Source organism: Lipophrys pholis, assembly GCF_963383615.2.
Source record: "Lipophrys pholis genome assembly, chromosome: 17".
NCBI lineage: Eukaryota > Metazoa > Chordata > Actinopteri > Blenniiformes > Blenniidae > Lipophrys > Lipophrys pholis.
In genome coordinates this window covers 13,194,908-13,212,937 of record NC_137643.1, presented here as the reverse complement: position 1 = coordinate 13,212,937, position 18,030 = coordinate 13,194,908, and the positions used below count along the sequence as shown (strand labels likewise).

At 42.5% G+C, this 18,030-nt stretch overlaps 2 protein-coding genes across 2 annotated transcripts; both read right to left on the bottom strand.

Annotated features, from left to right (window-relative positions):
• Positions 1 to 5,147: 5,147 nt before the first annotated feature.
• twist1a (twist family bHLH transcription factor 1a) lies at positions 5,148 to 7,640 on the bottom strand. The gene is made up of 2 exons (XM_080485302.1): positions 6,886 to 7,640; positions 5,148 to 6,470 (listed from the first exon to the last, which is right to left on the bottom strand). The coding sequence occupies exon 1, from the start codon at positions 7,471 to 7,473 to the stop codon at positions 6,919 to 6,921; it is 555 nt and encodes a 184-aa protein (XP_080341428.1). The 5' UTR covers positions 7,474 to 7,640; the 3' UTR covers positions 5,148 to 6,470; positions 6,886 to 6,918.
• A 1,878-nt stretch (positions 7,641 to 9,518) lies between these two features.
• Positions 9,519 to 9,974, bottom strand: LOC308123051 (protein Fer3-like; the record flags this gene model as incomplete). The annotated part of the gene is made up of 1 exon (XM_080485303.1): positions 9,519 to 9,974. The coding sequence occupies one exon, from the start codon at positions 9,972 to 9,974 to the stop codon at positions 9,519 to 9,521; it is 456 nt and encodes a 151-aa protein (XP_080341429.1).
• Positions 9,975 to 18,030: the final 8,056 nt, after the last annotated feature.

Sequence of the window (18,030 nt, the reverse complement as noted above, 5' to 3'; positions counted from 1 at the left end):
GGAATTGTTTGTATGTTTTTCACCTGACAAATTAAAAGGCTAATACTTTCACTACATCCTGTACAATATTCTGCCCTAAAAATATTTGAAAAATATTTTCAAGTTAATCACATCCACCAGACCAAGAGATATGCCAATAAAGAAAATTAACAGAGCATAATGATGCACTTTCACACATTTTTCACTTAATCCAGACATTTTTCCCAACGCAACAGCTGTTTTAATCGGTTGGTATTTAAGATTGACTTTAATTGCCACCAAATTTACCATTGTAAGTTTGGAAGAAATGTGGGCATTGCTAGTCATTTGTTTGTTCTTTGCAGGTTGCTACTGTTTTTGGTTGATCAGCTATTATATTAAAGCATATGCTTTCTCACTTGCCTTTGTTTCCATACAGTGCAAATACTTGTGCTCTTGGTACAGTGTACAGGTGCGGATTACATGTGTGGCCTCAGGTCGTGTTAATGGTCTAGTTCTAAGCTAAACAACCCTGCTGACATTGTGTTTTCCCTCCCTTTAAATTTACATCAGGCCCACACTTTAATAGCAGATTCGATCTCCCTTTGGTGCCTTTCTGAATAACCTCTGTTTATCTAAAAGCTATGCAGCCAAGATTTTACCACAGTCAAGTTGTTTTATTGTGTAAGGTGCTTCCTCTCAGATGTGCAACACATTTGTATGTTCTGTGCCGTGTTTTAGTGTATTTTGCCCTTGTACTTTGTGTGTGTGTGTGTGTGTGTGTGTGTGTGCGTGTGTGTGTGTGTGTGTGTGTATGTATGTGTGTGTCCTGGTTGACCTGGCAGTGTCTGCTCTGAGGTTTCTGTGGCTGCAGGTAGCGGACCTGTTCACTTTAACACTGTACCTCTAATGTGCTCCAGATGATCAAACTATTTATAACTTTCCCACAAGCATGTGCACACACATGCATACACACATACATGCACTGGCAGCAGCTCTTGAGATCACTTTGCTGAAAACACACACGTGCAGGCGCACAAATACAACTGCAGCAACACCTCTCTATGTGTTTACACTCCCCGGCTTTTGAAAACTTTATGTTACCTCTTTTTGAAAGAGTTTGTCACTTCACACTTTCCTTTCAGGAGGCTATGTCTGCAGTTAATGTGTATTGGTGTGTCTGCATGTGCATGAGAATGAGTTCAGGAGCTGGCACTGAGCTTTACCAGGCAGCTGGGGGAAGAAAGTTATGGGGCATTTTGGCCAGTTTTACAGGACTTGAAAAAAACATGCAAATGGCTCATATGACACCAAATGCCAAGCTTATAAAATCACACAACCAACACCTTCGGAGACAGAAAAGAAAGCGAGACACAGACAAAAAGCACCACCCAGAAAAGCAAATATAGTGTTCTAATATTACACTTTTGGCATAACAAGACACAAAGAAAAAAAAAGAAAAAATCCCCTAAAATGCACACGCACACTCTGAGCACAATTGGCCCAAAAATGAAGGCCAACAGTAATCACTGCATCAGCAAGACTTTGTTTTCCTTCAGTCACGGCATCCCTTCTTTTGTCTCAGTGTGGTTTTCTTCACTTCTTCAACTACATTCACACTCTTCAGAGTTGCACATCGACTGAACAACTGTGTGGCTTCATGTGTGCTTTTGTATTTGTGCGCTGAGATAAATAACAAGGAGTGAGAGGGAGTGAGTTCGAAACAGTTGGAGGAAATGAGAGGGGAAATATTAAACAGAGCGAGGGAGATTTTATAATAGATAAAAGAGGTTTGGTTTGAGATGAGGAGGGGGCGGGCGAGAGGAGGGGTGGGGAGGGAATTAGCCTGGGAAAAATGGAGTAAGAACGAGGTGGAAAGACAAAAACAGACCACCTCAAAGGTAATGAGAGTGGGACTGAGGAGATAGAAATAAAGAGGATGGGGAGAGAGAGAGAGAGAGAGAGAGAGAGAGAGAGAGAGAGAGAGAGAGACCACCTCACAGTTACCAACAGAGGGAAGGCTGCAGATTTTAATATCTATTTCTCTCCCAGCTCCCCTCAGACCAACATGGAGGCCAAAGTCACTCCTGCTGCCAAGCCATCCCTCACTCTGCCCTCATGCACTCTCTGTGTGTGTGTGTGTGTGTGTGTGTGTGTGTGTGTGTGTGTGTGTGTGTGTGTGTGTGTGTGTGTGTGTGTGTGTGTGTGTGTGTGTGTGTGTGTGTGTGTGTGTGTGTGCGGACTCACTAATGACAGGAGCCCCCTCACCGCCAGTAAAATACAGTTGTGCTCCGCTTACTACTTTCAACAGAGCAAACTCAAAAGTTTGGTATAATCCAGATGATGCAACAATTTGTTTGTGTGCCTGTGTGCATCAGATGGATCTCATTCACTACAAACCGAGTCAAAACAATCCTCTGTTAACACAACAAGGAAGCTTACATTTCCCCACTGAAAGCCACATTCTCATCAGTGTGAAGGGACCTAAGTTGGGTCAAACAATGCCCTCTCTCTCTCTCTGTGGAAATCACACACGGTGCGTTATGTGTGACCTGGGGCTTTTCGATCCCGATTGCCCGTAGATCTTTGCAAGATAAGAAACCAGTGTGGTTTTATAAGGTAAACACGGTAAAGCCCCTTTAACCTTCATCAACAGACCCCCTAAAGTTCCCTGTTTTCAGCCAGCATTAATCATTTCAGAAAGCTTAAATTTAATAAAGGATCTTTGTATAGGGTGCAGTAAATTAGGTTAGGAGAAGGAGCCTATGTGTTTGAATGAGCCGTGCCAGTCTTTGATAAAGCGCCTATGTTTATATTTGTAAAGCAGGGGCCACTGTGATATTGTCTGGTATGTGGGGAGTTATAAGAGGCTTGTGTTTAACTCAATCTGCAAGATAAACAGCCTTGGGCAGGAGAGCTGAGAAGAATCATATAAGTTTTTTCCCCTCTTTCCGGAATTCTCTTCTTTCTTTTTTTTCACCATTTTATCAGCTTGTTCATTTTTTAACCCTCCACACTAAAACCTCTCCGAGCTGACGTCCAAGTAGCTGACAGGCATTACTGAAGTGAGGGGACATTTTGTGGAGGTGAATGTGGTGGCTCGTGGTCCAGCTGGGGGTCACCCCACTGTGGGGACGAGGTCAGTCTCAGAGGTCACGGGTCAAATCTGATGGGTGCTGTTGGCACCGACCTCAGGGAATGTGTGCTCATTATGTGGTCCCAACTTCCTCTGTCACTCTGCTGCTACTGTTAAAACAATAATACTCTCTTTATATTCCCAACCTGAGAGATTTACGACGTTTCTGCGCCTAAAATCATCAAACTTTCAGCAAAAAGGTTTTGTAAAGCTTAAAACTGATACAAAGTCTCCACACGTTCATGAGTTGAGCTCCGCGGCTTTCCATTATGTAACAAATTTTCATAAGACCTTCCTTCATCCTATAACCACCCACACTTTTAGATTTTAACACTGAAAGGACCTCAAATCTGATCCCCCCCATGGTGGGGTTATTTTTTTCCATCTTTAGAAATCTCCCTCAAGAGACAAACAACTATACGCTACTATTTCTCTGCTTTCAACAAGTGAATGTAACAATTTGAAAAGGTTTGTGTAAAAATACTTTAACAAGACAAGTGGAAAAAAATTACATACAGTGCTATTGTATGTCTTTCATGGCATATAGAATAATATACTCATATAAATAGAAATAAAACTAGGAGTACGATGGAAGATGGAGAATTTAGAAAAAAATCAAAAATCAAAAAATCTAAATATGCTCACAGTTTATTTCATTTCGGGTCAGAAATATCGTATAGTACGATTGTTTTGATATGACCTGTATAAATTGAAAGCTACAGACCACAAGCTAAAAAAAAGACTCTCACACAGGCACACAAACGCACACAAATGTGCACATGCACACACATGCATAGCCTATATTCACTTACACCTATACACACAAACTGCTTCAGGTTGAGATGAAACACAGATAATTAGCTCTAATGGAAACCAGACTTCCAAATCAAGTCTCTCTCTCTCTCTCTCTCTCTCTCTCTCTCTCTCTCTCTCTCTCTCTCTCTCTCTCTCTCTCTCTCTCTCTCTCTCTCTATCTCTTTTACTCTCTCTCCCCGTCTGTCTCAGCCTGACTTCCTCTCCCCACTTTTCGCTTTGTGGTGTTGAGGGTTAATGTAAACCAGGGCTTGTTACCCCATAATGGAGAACTTCAGAGGGAGATGGAAGTGAGGCAGACACAACGCTGAAGGACGTAAAAAGAGACAGGTTGACTTCTGTTAAAGTGTTATAAAAAAAATCGAGAGGTTTGGCTTGATTTCTATACACAAAGAGTCAAAACTCAGTGTTTCAGAGGATCTATTGTGTCTGGCATCATTCAATTACACAAACAGGCTTGCACCTTTTGGCTTTTAGATCAGTTAAAGGACTGAAGACCCAAAACAAGGAGATATAAACTGTGATTAATGAGCAGGAGAGTGTGTGTATGTCAGTCATCAAAGAGTCTATAAATCATAGCACACTTAAAACTCGAGAGCCAGATTCCTTCACACTGATAACAAGCGGTCATCCCATTACTTTCAAACATCAAAGACGGGCAGAAGCTGAGTTGCAGGAGCCCTCTTCCCTTTCTTTCTCTCTCCCTCTGTGGAATGTATTTCCCTGTTTGGTAGGCGTGAGAAATCTCCCTGTGTGTGTGTATAACCTATATGTGTTTGTGTGTGTGTGTGTTTTGAAGCCTCAGAGGTGACATTCCTCCATGTCAGAGCAACAGCCTCAAGTTTAAGATAACACGGCCACGGTGATCTAAGGGTGGGAATCGATTCCCCCCGACGGCTGGCGGGGGCTTCAGGTCAGAGCTGATGGCTTTACCTTCCGCACGCAACCCGTGATGCAAAAACACTGAAATGCTGCCATAATCATCTCTTAACAACCCTTTGGAGACTCGTGGCAGTCTCCATAGTGAGCGTGCATTGACGTCAGCACCTTTCATCTTTATAACAGACTCTTTTTAAAAGCTCAGTTCTCATCTAACCTGATTTTATGTGAAATATTCGCTTTGGAAAGTTTATTCAGGACTCCTATTTTCATGAGAAAATGTATAAGATGGCCTCTCCAGTGCGTTTAATCTAAAATTGTCATTCCCACCAACATTATTCGACACAGTAGATCTGAAATAAATGTTTGATATTCTTTGTTTATTGTTTGTTCAATGGGGCATAAACTGACAGAAATATGAAATGCTACACAAAATCAAAGTCCCTGTTTAAGAAATAATTGTGTTTTTGCTGTGAATGAAAATGAAGCATTGCATTTTTCAAACAATTTGGAGGAACCATGGGAAATTAAAGTACCATAATAGCATTATGCAACAACTCGAAATCCTCAATTCTGGTCTACAACTATATAATTTGTTTCATCGTCTCTTCTGTTCCTATAGGCCACTCTTAATTAGACAATGCTGGTCATTCATGGTGTCTTTATGTGGATAGCCGCATAATTTTCCCCAGATTTACCGTTATATGCAATTACACGGCCTATAAGTTTGCATTATGACCCGTGCCCACTCCATTTGTGTGTCAAAGCTTGAGGTGAAACTGCTGTAGCACCTGCAGGAGACTCCCATGCTGACCTGTGGCTCAGCAGACATCTGGGAATATCATGCATGCCTCCCACAGCTCCAAATTCACCTTGTTCAAACAGACCACCAGCTAATTATGGCTTTCCCAGATCCCTGAGCTCAAGAAATCACTGCAGAGTAACCCACCACGATGAAATGTTTTCTTTTGTGCCTTGCACTGTGGCTTAGTTAACTTGAAATTCACCCGCAACCAATGAAAATAAACTCACTGCTCGGGCTCAAAGTACTTAGACCATGAAAGATGAGTTTGTTTTTCAAAAATTTCAGGTATTAAAAAGAGTTAATGTGCAAAAAAACACTCATCACTTTGGCTCAATCTCTGTTGATACAGACTCAGGCAAGCAATTGAATGAATATCCAGACAATTAAGAAGAATAAAAGATACCTTCATTTTTTTATTCAAGATATTACCAAATATTTACAGGACTCCTAATGCTCAGACTGTTATTCCCTTCAGAAATCTGTAATGTCACATAAATAAATAGCTTTTATTTGAGAGAAGGAAAAGAATTTAGAGTGTGTGTAGAAAAATAAATACAAAAGACTTCTTTTTCTGTGAAACACCGTCACAGGGAATGTGGAATGAATTGTCATTTTTTTTCCTCTTGTTTCAAAACAGAGCAGTTCTCCAAAGCTCCTTTTGTTTTCACAACATTCATAGTCGCAGTGGTCTTTCTTCATATCCGTCCTGTCTGTCCTAAGTGCTCCTTCGCAAACTTTACAGTCCTTGCAAAGGAAAATATGCTGCTTTCCTCTGAGGCCTGAAGCACCATGGCTAAGTTCAAGACTCAGCTGTTCTCATGCCTCTTTCAGGCTATCCAAGGAGTTTGCCTTTTCCACTGGTTCTTCAGTTAAGACAATCTGTGGAAGAAACAATCATGAAGTTTAAACAAACATCATCAAACATATTTATTTACTGTTTTCTAATGCATATGCAGGCTACTTGTGTAGCAACCACACTGATGTATAAATTAAACGAAACAGGAGCTTTCCTGAACAACAACAAGTAGCCCCACGAGATTTGTTGATATGCATTCTGTGCCTTTTTTGTTTTTACTTGCAGTGTGTCTAATTTGAGCTTTTAAATGACCTGTGCTCATGCATTAATGACAGAATTAAAGTGGTTTGGTGAACAGTGGAGTAAAGAGAGCAGTTAGAGCATCCCTTTTGTAACATTGTACCTGTATTATTTCTCTTTATCTGCAGGCTGTGCGTAAAATGCGCACGGGTTAATTTTGGCACAGTCCTAAGAAAAAGTGAAAGGAGCTCAGCGTACCGTGCTGTCCCATCAGCAGCAGCTCTGGACTTGCTAGTGGGAAGTGGTGGACAAGGACCACGCGCCCCCCATCCTCCAGACCGAAAACGCGTAGCTCAGGCGTTCGTGCGCCACGTAGGTGCAGCTGGTTCCTCGCGCCTCCAGCTCGTCGCTCTGTAAAACTTGACAGAGGAAGTCGATGTACCGGGCCGCGAGCTTCAACGTCTGGATCTTGCTGAGTTTGTCAGACGGGAGGGTGGGAATGATCTTACGTAACGACGTGAATGCCTCGTTGAGGGACTGCGTGCGTTGCCGCTCACGGATGTTGGCCATCACGCGTTGCGTCTGCAGGTCATCGAAGGAGTGCGCGGGGCTGCTGCTGGCCTCGCTGGCTCCGCTGCCCGTGCTGCCGCCTCCTATGTCACAACTCTTCCTGCATTTCTTCTTCTCTGAACTGGCACTCGCCACTTCTACCTCGTCCTCGTCCTCGTCGCCTGTACTCCTCCGCGTTGAGCGTCTCTTCCGCGCGCCTCTCCGGGGCAGCTGAAGGTCGGTCTCCTCCTCGCTGTTGCCTGCACTGTCCATTGGGGAGGAGTCGTCTTCTCGCATCGCCTTCTAGAAGAACCTTCAGTGACCTGCTGGACAGTTTTAACCCCTGACCCAAATCCACTGAAGTGGGTACAACATCAACAAACACGATAGGTAATGAGGAGTGCGGCCTGCAGTGCGTGTGGGCTGGTATTACGGTAAACCTGGTGCGCCACGAAGGAGGAGAGGTATCTGCCAGACTGGGACGACTCGAGTTCTTATAGCGGGGAGCGGGCAGGAGGATTTGGGGGCGCGCTGTGATTGGGCGAGGAGAGTGTAACATAACACTGCAGGAGAAGGAGAGCTATAATATTAGGCAAAGAGTTTAAGACGTGCAGGCTTCTTTACATAAGATTGAGTCGATGTCGGGGCAGTTTAAGGTTTGTGTAACCACTAAGAACTCTGTTCAGGATGAATTATTTTCTCTCTTCTCCATCCCACATTTGTGCAATATTTAACTTCTTAATTTATAATCTATCTGGGCTCCTCGAATCTCTGTTGAAATAAATGAGCTTATATTTGGAATTTTCACTTTACATTCATATTATTTATAACGGAATGTTAGTGCTTACTATCTCTTATTGTATTTTTGTATAGTTTTATCTGTGTTTGAAAGCACTTTAACTGACTAAATTCTCCAAACAAGAATGACGACTGTCCAACGTTTACTTGTTTTTACAGTTACCTCCTCTATTCTATAAGGACCTGTCCAGACATTAATTTTTTCGTCACTGAAAATAAATCAAACACATCACAGAATCTCCTTCATGAGTCCTTGTTAGATCTATAGTGTCTTTGTTTTTGCCGTCTCAGATGGGAGCAGCGGTGATGGTGAAAAACATCAGACCTACTGAAACACAGGAGGAGGCTGTCACAGCAGGAGGCCGCTCCTCGTATAAGCAGGCCTAGGTGTTTATTTTCCCGTCAGCAGCCCCGCAATGAGGTATGCACTTAAATGAGCCTGACTCCCGCAGGGATCTCGGCACCTCGGCTCAGGTTTAAAAGACGATCCGTCGCAGGGAGCTCGCAGGGCGGATCCGTGCGCACAGCGGGGTCGCTAAGGGCGGTGTACCTCTGGAGCTCAACGCAGATAAAGACGAGAGAGAGAGAGAGAGAGAGAGAGAGAGAGAGAGAGAGAGAGAGAGAGAGAGAGAGAGAGAGAGAGAGAGAGAGAGAGAGAGAGAGAGCTGGCCCTACCGCAACTTGTGGCAACTTTTGGAGGTCTGTTGTGTAAATGATAAACGCGGAGGCCTCTCATCAGGAGGAGGAGGAGGAGGACGAGGATGGGACACGTGTAGGGCCACTGCAGCCCTCTCGTTATAGAAACAGAGCCATCATGGGTCAGGTTAATACCCATCTTTTTTGTGAATGATCTGTCGAGCGGTTTTGGTCTCACATTCATCACATATATCGCCGACTTAGTTTGCGATTCTTGAGTTTGGGAGGGAAAACTCCAGTAACTCTCCTCCTTGTTACACCTGTTGAAGTGGGCAGTCGGCCAGGTGAGGCGTGCGGCTGCTCTCCAAGGTGCTGAAAAACACACAGCTTCCAGTCTTCATTGCATCCTCAGTAAGATTTTAAAAAATGTTTTCGGTGCACTCAGCTTTACATTCAGATGTACCAGCCTAAATACATTTAAATAGCTTAATAAAATTTACGCACGCAGCATAACAACAATTTTGCAATATCTTGGTAGTTTATTTCATTCCACATACTGCTTTATCCACCGTCCCATGGTGGATTGGAGTCAATCCAGCTGACTATGGGCGAGACGCAAGTAACACTTAAACATTAAATATTTGGTACGGATGTTCTCGGCTCCATAATGATGGATTAGAGATATCAATTTTATTTTATTATTGGTTAGGCAGTTTGTTTTTGTAACATGCTTTACAAACGGTGGAAATTATTAGCGCGTATTTCTTGAAGGTTTTTGTTCTGTTCGGTTTTTTTTTTTTCTGTTAATGATTGAGACGACAAACACTAAAAGTCCATCCATATTTGTTCAAAGTGCAGACCAACTGTACGAGCTCCTCGAAATAAAGTTTGTACTGAGCTGTTCTGTCTCAGGTGTTTTCCAGCAGGTCCGTCATGAAGGAGATGTAGACGATGGCAAGGCGCAGAGTCTCGATACGCGACAGCCTCTTCTCGTAAGCAAACGTGGGAACCTTTGTCCTCAGTTCATCGAACGCCTCATTCAAACTGAACATCCGTTTTCTTTCTCGCACATTGGCCGCCTGCCGCTGGACGACGGTGATGATCCTCCTCCGTTTGGACTTGGCGTGCCCGTGCATCCCGCGGCTGTAGAACCTCGGAGGATCCACCACCACGCGCTCCGTGGGCACGTCGTCCTCCAAGCTGTGACTCCAGGACAGGTCGTTTAGATGCGCCTGGTTGTTCGGACTGGATGGGATATCATTCACCTGCTGTTTCGGTGGCAAGGCGTACTTACCACGAAACCCCATCAAGTCCACGTCAGTGACAAAGTTTATTAACGCGGGGTCCATTAAGTGGCCTTGCATCTCCATATTCAGTCTGAAAATGCAGCTTTGTTGAGATTAGGCCAGTTTTGTATTCCCAGTATGGAAATCTGCTCCAAAGCTTTCCGATTGGCTCAAACAGTTCATCTGACACTGAAACCAATGCAGTGGAGCATTTCAAGTAAGTCCAACTTTCTCCAAATCCGGTCAGTGCACAGCGGGGTAAGATCCTATTTGGCTCACATCCATGGGCCTTTCCTGCTGTTTTAATAAGCCCCCAGAACCACCTTGCAGTGTGGCATCTTTTAAATCTGCTGGAGCTCTAAATTGGCTCCATGTCTGCTGTTAGTCCGCTGATGAGTGGACTGCAAGTGGCTTAAAAAGGGCAAGAGGAAGCTGAAGGGCCCTGTCAATTGATGTGCTGTCCTCATGGAGGCCCTTAATGAGCTTCTGAAGAACAGAAGCTCTTGACAGAGGGTCACACAGTCGTGTTTGCACTCTCCGCTCTGCCTCAGAGGCTAAATAATGACACTTTTATCACTTAAACCAGCCAGGAGAAGACCAAATAGGACATTCCCTAACAGTCACTACACACCACAAGCTTTTCTGTTGCAAATTAAAGCAAATAACTGTCCGTTCCCATGGCAGGCCAGTATCCACAACGCAGGGAACGAACCACTGGTAAAGCAGCCAGCTTCAGTCATCTGATGAGCGAGATATCCTGGCCGTTATAATCAGAAAATACTGCAGATTTTTCTATCATACATTTAAAGTAAGAGGTCATTTGTTAGTGCCACGCTCGAATAGAGAAACCACATTAGGAAATGTAATAGTCATTTGGTGAATAAATCTTGAAACTGCGACATGAAGGGACACATGACTGATCTGAGTTGTCACTTCTTTATGAGCAGGATTGCATTTTATACATCTATATGTAGAAACCTGTCTGACAGTGGTGTGGGCACTGCTGGTTTTATCTGACACAGTGGAAAATTGTTCCAGAGACATAAAGATTTTCACATTTTGTGTATGACCATGTTTACTGATTAAAACCTGAACAACTTCTTTTGTCCTTTATTCAAAGGTTTTTTTTTAATGTCTAACATAGACTTTCTCCCGAGATTTGCACTGTGGATTACAAGTCAATTAACTTCTAATTTCCCAACATTTCTCAACAGCATAACAAAACTTTAATTTGAGTCATTACATCTCAACTACATCATCCATCACTTTCGTGTTTGCTTTTATTTCAATCTGAGACAGGTGTCTGTGCATTGAGTGAAAAATATGTGTACTTCAGCTGTGCTTTTGTACATCTGCTAAGGGGTGTGGCACCAGTTTGGCTCTCTGATTGTTTACACCTTAAAAACTTAAGAATGGAAATGTGTATGAAAGTGAGCCAAACTTTTGTAACCCAGTTCCAGTAGTTTGCTGATTTTACTCTTTGTTAATTAAAAATATTTCAATCAAAAAGCAGAGGTGGAAACAATGGAATTATGAGCCAAATTAGCAAAGTACTTTAAATGGTGTAAATGTTACTTGAGTAATATTAAGAGGACATATACTCATGAAAGTGCCTTAAAAAAAATCCCATGGAATCACAGTATACGTTACTCCAATTTGCCATTTCCACCTGTGTCAAAAAGGCAAAACTACTTTTTTGCCATGTGATTACAACCATCTCTAGAAATAGCTATGAAGAAGATGAGAGGTGAAGCATCGTCATGAAGTGTAAGTATTCACGCTGTTGTGACCGTGATGACTGAGAGTCTTCAAAGACTTTGTATTCCCGAGTCATTATTCGAAATACACACATTCATCACATGAATGCATTATTTTTGTGACTTGTAAACACCCTCTATCATCTCCATCTCCCTCGGCTGCCTCCTCTTCCTCTCGCTCTTATGTTTTCCTGGCAGGCGGATAAACATGATGAGACATTCCTCCGGTCGCCGTGGAAACGCTGAGAAAGCACAGCTGGGGCGGGAGAATATGAGGTAATCTCACCCCAGGGCTGCTTAGTAAATATTGGTCTTAAATAAGGAGTAAAACCCCAAAAGAGACACACACACACACACACACACACAAACACACACGCACACACACACACACACACACACACACACACACACACACACACACACACACACACACACACACACACACACACACACACACACACACACACACACACACACACACACACACACACACACACACACACACACACACACACACACACACACACACACACACACACCTTTAGGGGTTTGTCCCAATTTAGTCTGAGTCAGGACAGACCTTCACACAGACACTCATAATAGCCCATTTCCTGATCTGCTCTGTTATTATTTGTTACACAAAGTGAAATTAATGATAGTTTGTGGTGTGACTCAATGTTTATGGAAGTAAACAGTGGAGGGTTGAGAGCTACAAACACAGTGTGAAACCTAAACCTCTTCATAAAGTGAGTGTTCCTCGGTCACAGGAGGTGAATCTTTAGCCTTAGATTGAAAAGTTTTGTTTCTATGCTTGTGAAAGTATGGTGATCTACAAACAATGGAAATGGAATAACAGCTTGTGGATGTTTATATCAAAGCTGAACGTTTTGCATTAGAAGAATGTATATTGAGCGACTCTCTGCAAATAGCAAATCCATTTCAGTGCTTAGAAGTGGTGGCCAGCTTTTAAAGAAAACATCTTGTTTTCTGTGGCTTGGAAGAGATCCTTTCACGAGTGTCACATGACCAAGGCTGAGGGAAAAGAAAAAAAAAAGAAGGTATTTTTAAATGTGCTTTCACAATTTTTACACAGGGTATCTGTCATGTAATTGTGTTTAAAGACAGAACAGCGTGTGTCCACTGGGCTGTTCTCACCATGTAAATCTGCCTCCGTGCTCCTCCTCTGGCCGCGTCCTCAGTGAGCTACAAGCACGCAGCCAAATCTCGCCCACGACTCCTGTAAATCTGAAACTAGACACTTCTCTCCCCTTTGGTTTCTTTCTTTCTCCCTCCTTGATGCTGTCTCCTCCTCTGGCTTTCTTTCTCTAAGTTGCCTCTCACCACACCTCATTTTCATTGCTCCACAGCGGATTGACCTGCATACCATCCATCCTCTTTCTTTCTTTCTTTCTTTCTTTCTTTCTTTCTTTCTTTCTTTCTTTCTTTCTTTCTTTCTTTCTTTCCAGGATTCTCTGATGCCAGAAAAGCACATCAGAATTTAAGGAAACTGGAGAGGGAGGGAGTCAGATAGATAGAGAGGGAGTGAGGAAGATGTGTTTAACTCCTGACCTGTCCTCCTCTTCTTCATTGTGTCACTCTGACTCTCTCCTGCTCCTTCTTCCTCTCTCCACACCCTGACGCTGAGTCATTGGTTCACTTGGCCCACTTTCTGTGACATCTCGCCCTCCGATTGGCCGGGCACTTCAGTTGTGGGGTGTTTACACAGCTGGGTGGCCATGTGAAAGATAGGACCCTTGTCTTGGAAAAACTCCAAAACCACATCATATATCTTCTTAACCCCACCACCCCCCCATACCTCCCCCCACTTCCAGTGGACCTACACCTCAAGCTTGCCAAACCGCTGCATGCTTTCAGCTCCTCCTTTTCTGAGCAATACTCCTTCTCTTAATCTCACCTCATTGAAAAAAAGAATCCCACCACGTGGCTCCTCCACCCACCCTCACTCATGACAGCACCTTTCTCCAGAACCCCCCCCCCCCCCTCTCTCTCTTCCCCTTTCTGTTTAAGTAAAGTCTGTGTTTATTTTGTAAAAGAGGGTCACTGTGTCTTTCCTGTGTGTTTTTAGGGTGCAATGTTACATTTGTTTTATGGGGTTGTTTTTTCAGCTCTGGTGGAAGCGAAGTCTGAGCCGTCTGAGCTTGACTTGCTCCGATGCCACTGAGGAAGATGGTGAAGACAAAAGTCACCAGCATCACTCTGATAAACCACAGCAAATAACTTGAAGTGTAAGTGGGTGTTCATGTGTGGACTGGCAATGTAACCTGCCTTCTGCACAATGTTCACCATTAAATTGGAAGAATTCAGGTGTAGAAGGAGGTTAGAGAGCTTGCAGAGTGCTGTGGTGGACAGCACTCTAACTAAGTAAGAGCAATCCTGACTCCAGTCTGTGGCCTTTCTGCTCTCCATGATCATGCTGGTCGGTTGCTCACTCATCTGCCAGAGTCCAAAAACATCGATTCACTGGTAACTCTAAAATTTCCTAAAAGTGTGAATGCGTCTTGACTGGGTGTTCCTCTGTGTCCGTCCTGTAATGGACTGACGACCAGTCCTGTCGGCACTGATGGTCAGCTGCGATCTACTCGAGCCCCCCCGCCACGCTAAAATACCATGCGGCTCAGTTGGTTAAGTAAGTTGTCGTTCCAATTGCAATGTTGTGAGTTCGTTCCTCCATCTCGTCTTGTCCATATGTTGAAGTGTCCTTGAGCAAGATGGTGAACCCCAGTTGCTCCCAATGGAGGTCAATCACGTTGTTGGTGTGTGAGAGTGTGTGTGTGAGTATCGGTAAATGGGACTGATAGTATAAAGCACTTTGATGCTGCTGAAGCAGTGAGAGTCCATTTGTTTACTGCCTTTCCTGTTCCTTAAAAACCGACTGATGAAGATCATCCATCCCAATGAAAGTGATCTAACTTTCTCCAGACTCTGTCCCAATATTGGAGTTTAACCTTTACATTTCCCTCTCATTTATCTCCTTTGGACACATCTCATGGTTAACATATAATGGCTATCACAGAATATGCAATTAATTTGTTTTGATTAACACAAGTTGCAAGTGCATAATATGTGCAATTCGTAAAATTGCGACAATGCATTACATTTTTATACATAATAATAAAACCACTGGGTTTTTTTGGCCCTCTTCTTTAGAGAGACGTATCAAACTCTCAGTTACTGCAACTGATTGATATTTTCAATTTGAGAATAAGAAAACAAAAGACAACGATAGCATCTAGTGAGTTATGTTTTGCAGTAAAATCTTTTTTCTGCAATTATTGCAGAAGGGCAGGACTTAATAGTATATGGGATGTGGAAAAATAATTGCAATTCCTTTGCAGAAATCCACCAAGACGTTTATTCAACATAAAAAATTCTAACTTGTGAAAAAAGTGTGATTACCAGTTTTAAGACTGGGGGAATAAGGGCCGCTCAGTGATTTCCAGCATCCCCCCTCTTTCTGGGAAACTACACTGTCTTCATAAAATCTGTGAAGATTTGGGAATGGGTTCAAAATGGAAGTGAAAAAAAAAAAAAAGGTTTCAGAGAAGCTGTTTTTCACGAGATGTCGGCCTGTCACGCTGGAAGTGTGGAATTGTCAGATTATGACAAACACTTTCAGATTCACATTCAGTTAAAGCTGAATGATCTTTAAAAGAAATGGAAACGAGAAAAGCTGTGAGCTCTTTGTGTCTCCTCTTTTCAGTTTAGCATGTTGGTCGTGTGTTGTCACCGGTAATTAAAAAGGCTCCGCTTGCCAGAGCGACTGGATGGTTCACTGATCAGAGGAGTTCGTTTCATCTCTGTGTCAATGACTTTATAAGTACTTTTCCAGAAATCCACTCTCATGTACACATCATCAGCAGTAATGGCCACCCACGTTTCATTTCTTTTCATCTCTCCCACTCTTTCCCCTCCGTTCTTTCTCCCCTTTCCCCTCCCCGCTGTGCCCATAGGTGCCGTCAGCTTCACGCTGAAGTTTGACAGGATCATCATAAAAATATGATAGTAAAATATTTAGCTGTGTCCTGGGTATTGTCCTGTATAGCTATGTGACCAAACATGACGTCATTCTTTCCAGACCCAGAACCTTTTTCTTTTTCTTTTTTTTCTCCTCTCCTGGCTTATTTATTTTTCTGTGGTTTTGGAAGGTTGTGGCTGTAGGTCTGATGATATGCTGAGTGTGTTCATGTCTTCATTCCTCATAACTCCTCTCCACTTTCTGCTTTTCTCTCGATTTATATGCAAAAGTTACAGGGAGTGATAAAAATACATTTTTCTACATTAGCTTGTTGCTCCGCCATTAATCAAAAAAGGTTTGGTTTAACCCTTACGCTCTCGCGCGCTCTCACATGATTTGACCCCATTCTTTCACTGTTCGCCTTGTTCCGGCAGATGAGGTTACTATCAAAACAACTGCAGAGAAGATTAAAAGTACATATTCTTTAATTGTTACCTTTTGTCCTTTCCCAGCTATATTCCCTGTGTGTTTTGGGTGTAGGAGTTAAGGTTTGGGCTGAACACTGTCTAGACGCCTGTGAGCCTCCCATTACCTCTTGATTATACTGAGCCCTTATTAATCTCACTGGGCAAGCTCGCCAGGAGACACAGACACAGACACCAACACACACAAATAGAAATCGTCAGATACACACACACACGCACACAAATGAATTCAGATGAAAGAGCAAGACAAATAATGTACAAAACAGACATAACAAAAATAATTAGGCAAGCAGAAGACATAAAACATTACACATAAGACTAAATATGTCATGTTCACAATATATTAAATATATATGATGTATCATATTCATGACACTTGGATCAGAAAACATACTGTAAATGCACATTTTTTGCGTGAATGAGTAGGCTATATGAAAATTAGGTTTATGCATATTCCACTTTTAAAATGGTCTAAAATGTAAAAGGAAGCAGATGTATTGAAGTACTTACTTAGTATGCAGTAGCTCGCCGTGCGTATTAATAACATCAGCAAGTGTTGTGATAATATCTTAACTGATAATAACTCATAACAGTCTAAGTATCTTTTCAAATCAATATGGTCACTCAGATGTTATGAATCAAAGTTACTACATTAACATTGTGCCCGCTCAGCACCGCCAACTCACCTCGTCCACATTTTATACCACTATATACAGTAGTTTTGAATTAAATGCTCGTCTTTCTATTAATTCTGACTTTAAAGACTATTATTGTTGACAAATATAGGAATCCAGAGGAACTGAAAGGCAAAACTTTAGTTATGCTGGTTAGAATCACTGAATTTGTAACACCAACAATATAAAGCAGAACTGTTCTCATGCTTGTTAGATAAAAGTCATCATGCAGCTGCCACACCTGTTTCATGCATATCTTTGTACTAAAGCATAATTTGTCAATTTTAATTGCCTTCATGATGCTTTAAAATTAATGCGGGCCTAAAAAGAACTATTTTGAATAAAATACTTTATATAGTTGACCTCCATGTATTATAATTGTATCATGAATTCTCCCAAAAAAAAAAAAATTGCGAGAAAAATCTACACCCTGACCCTGGGATTTTTCTTGCTGCTCCACCCTCGTAAATTGTCTTGCCACGCCTAATGGGAGACGGTGTTGCACTTAGAAAACATTATTTATTGTTTATTTGACTTGTACTTTTGTTCATTATAATTCTCTTTGTTTAGTGGGCCGGGTTAGTTCAGCATGAATTCTGGAAAAAGGTTCAAACCCATGCAATTCATTGTAAAATCAATCCAGTTGTGTGTTTGATGAAAGGCTAAATATGTCTGACTGCCTTGGAGTTGACAGAAGTGACTTTCAGGAGGCTTTGAGGTGCAGGCAGGCATTTTTCTTTATGTGTGTTAAGTCTGGGAAAATAAGAAACCAGCCTGACTATTTAGCCCAGTTCAGCTTCAGATGTGAGTCAGGCTTCAGTGTGAAATGATTTAACAAAGAAACTCATTTCAAAATGTTGTATTTGCTGATGTGCATTGTGTGATATACACGGGGCAAGAGGTCGGATGATGAAAACCCCTTGGTGATTTCCAGACTGAGTTGAAGGTAACGTGATCCTTTATTGTCTGACTCTAACAAATTCACTGATGAGTCCACTGATGAGTGTGTGAAACTGGGAAAATGTGCACACATGGGGGCCCGGACTCTTATTCCCTGGAGTAAAACGTTGTGGCAGGAAAACACCCGTCTGTCGTCGCCAGGGTTACTGAGGGGCAGGACTGTGGGTGTCGGGTGCCAGGGAAACAAACTAACTATGGGAATCCGGCTCACTGACCAAATGTAACGTTTACATTCGGGGTTAATAGTGTGTGTACATATGCGCTTGAATATGTTTGTGTTCA

Excerpts from the sequence above, each read along its gene's own strand:
- twist1a (XM_080485302.1), bottom strand. The coding sequence starts at position 7,473 with ATGCGAGAAGACGACTCCTCCCCAATGGACAGTGCAGGCAACAGCGAG.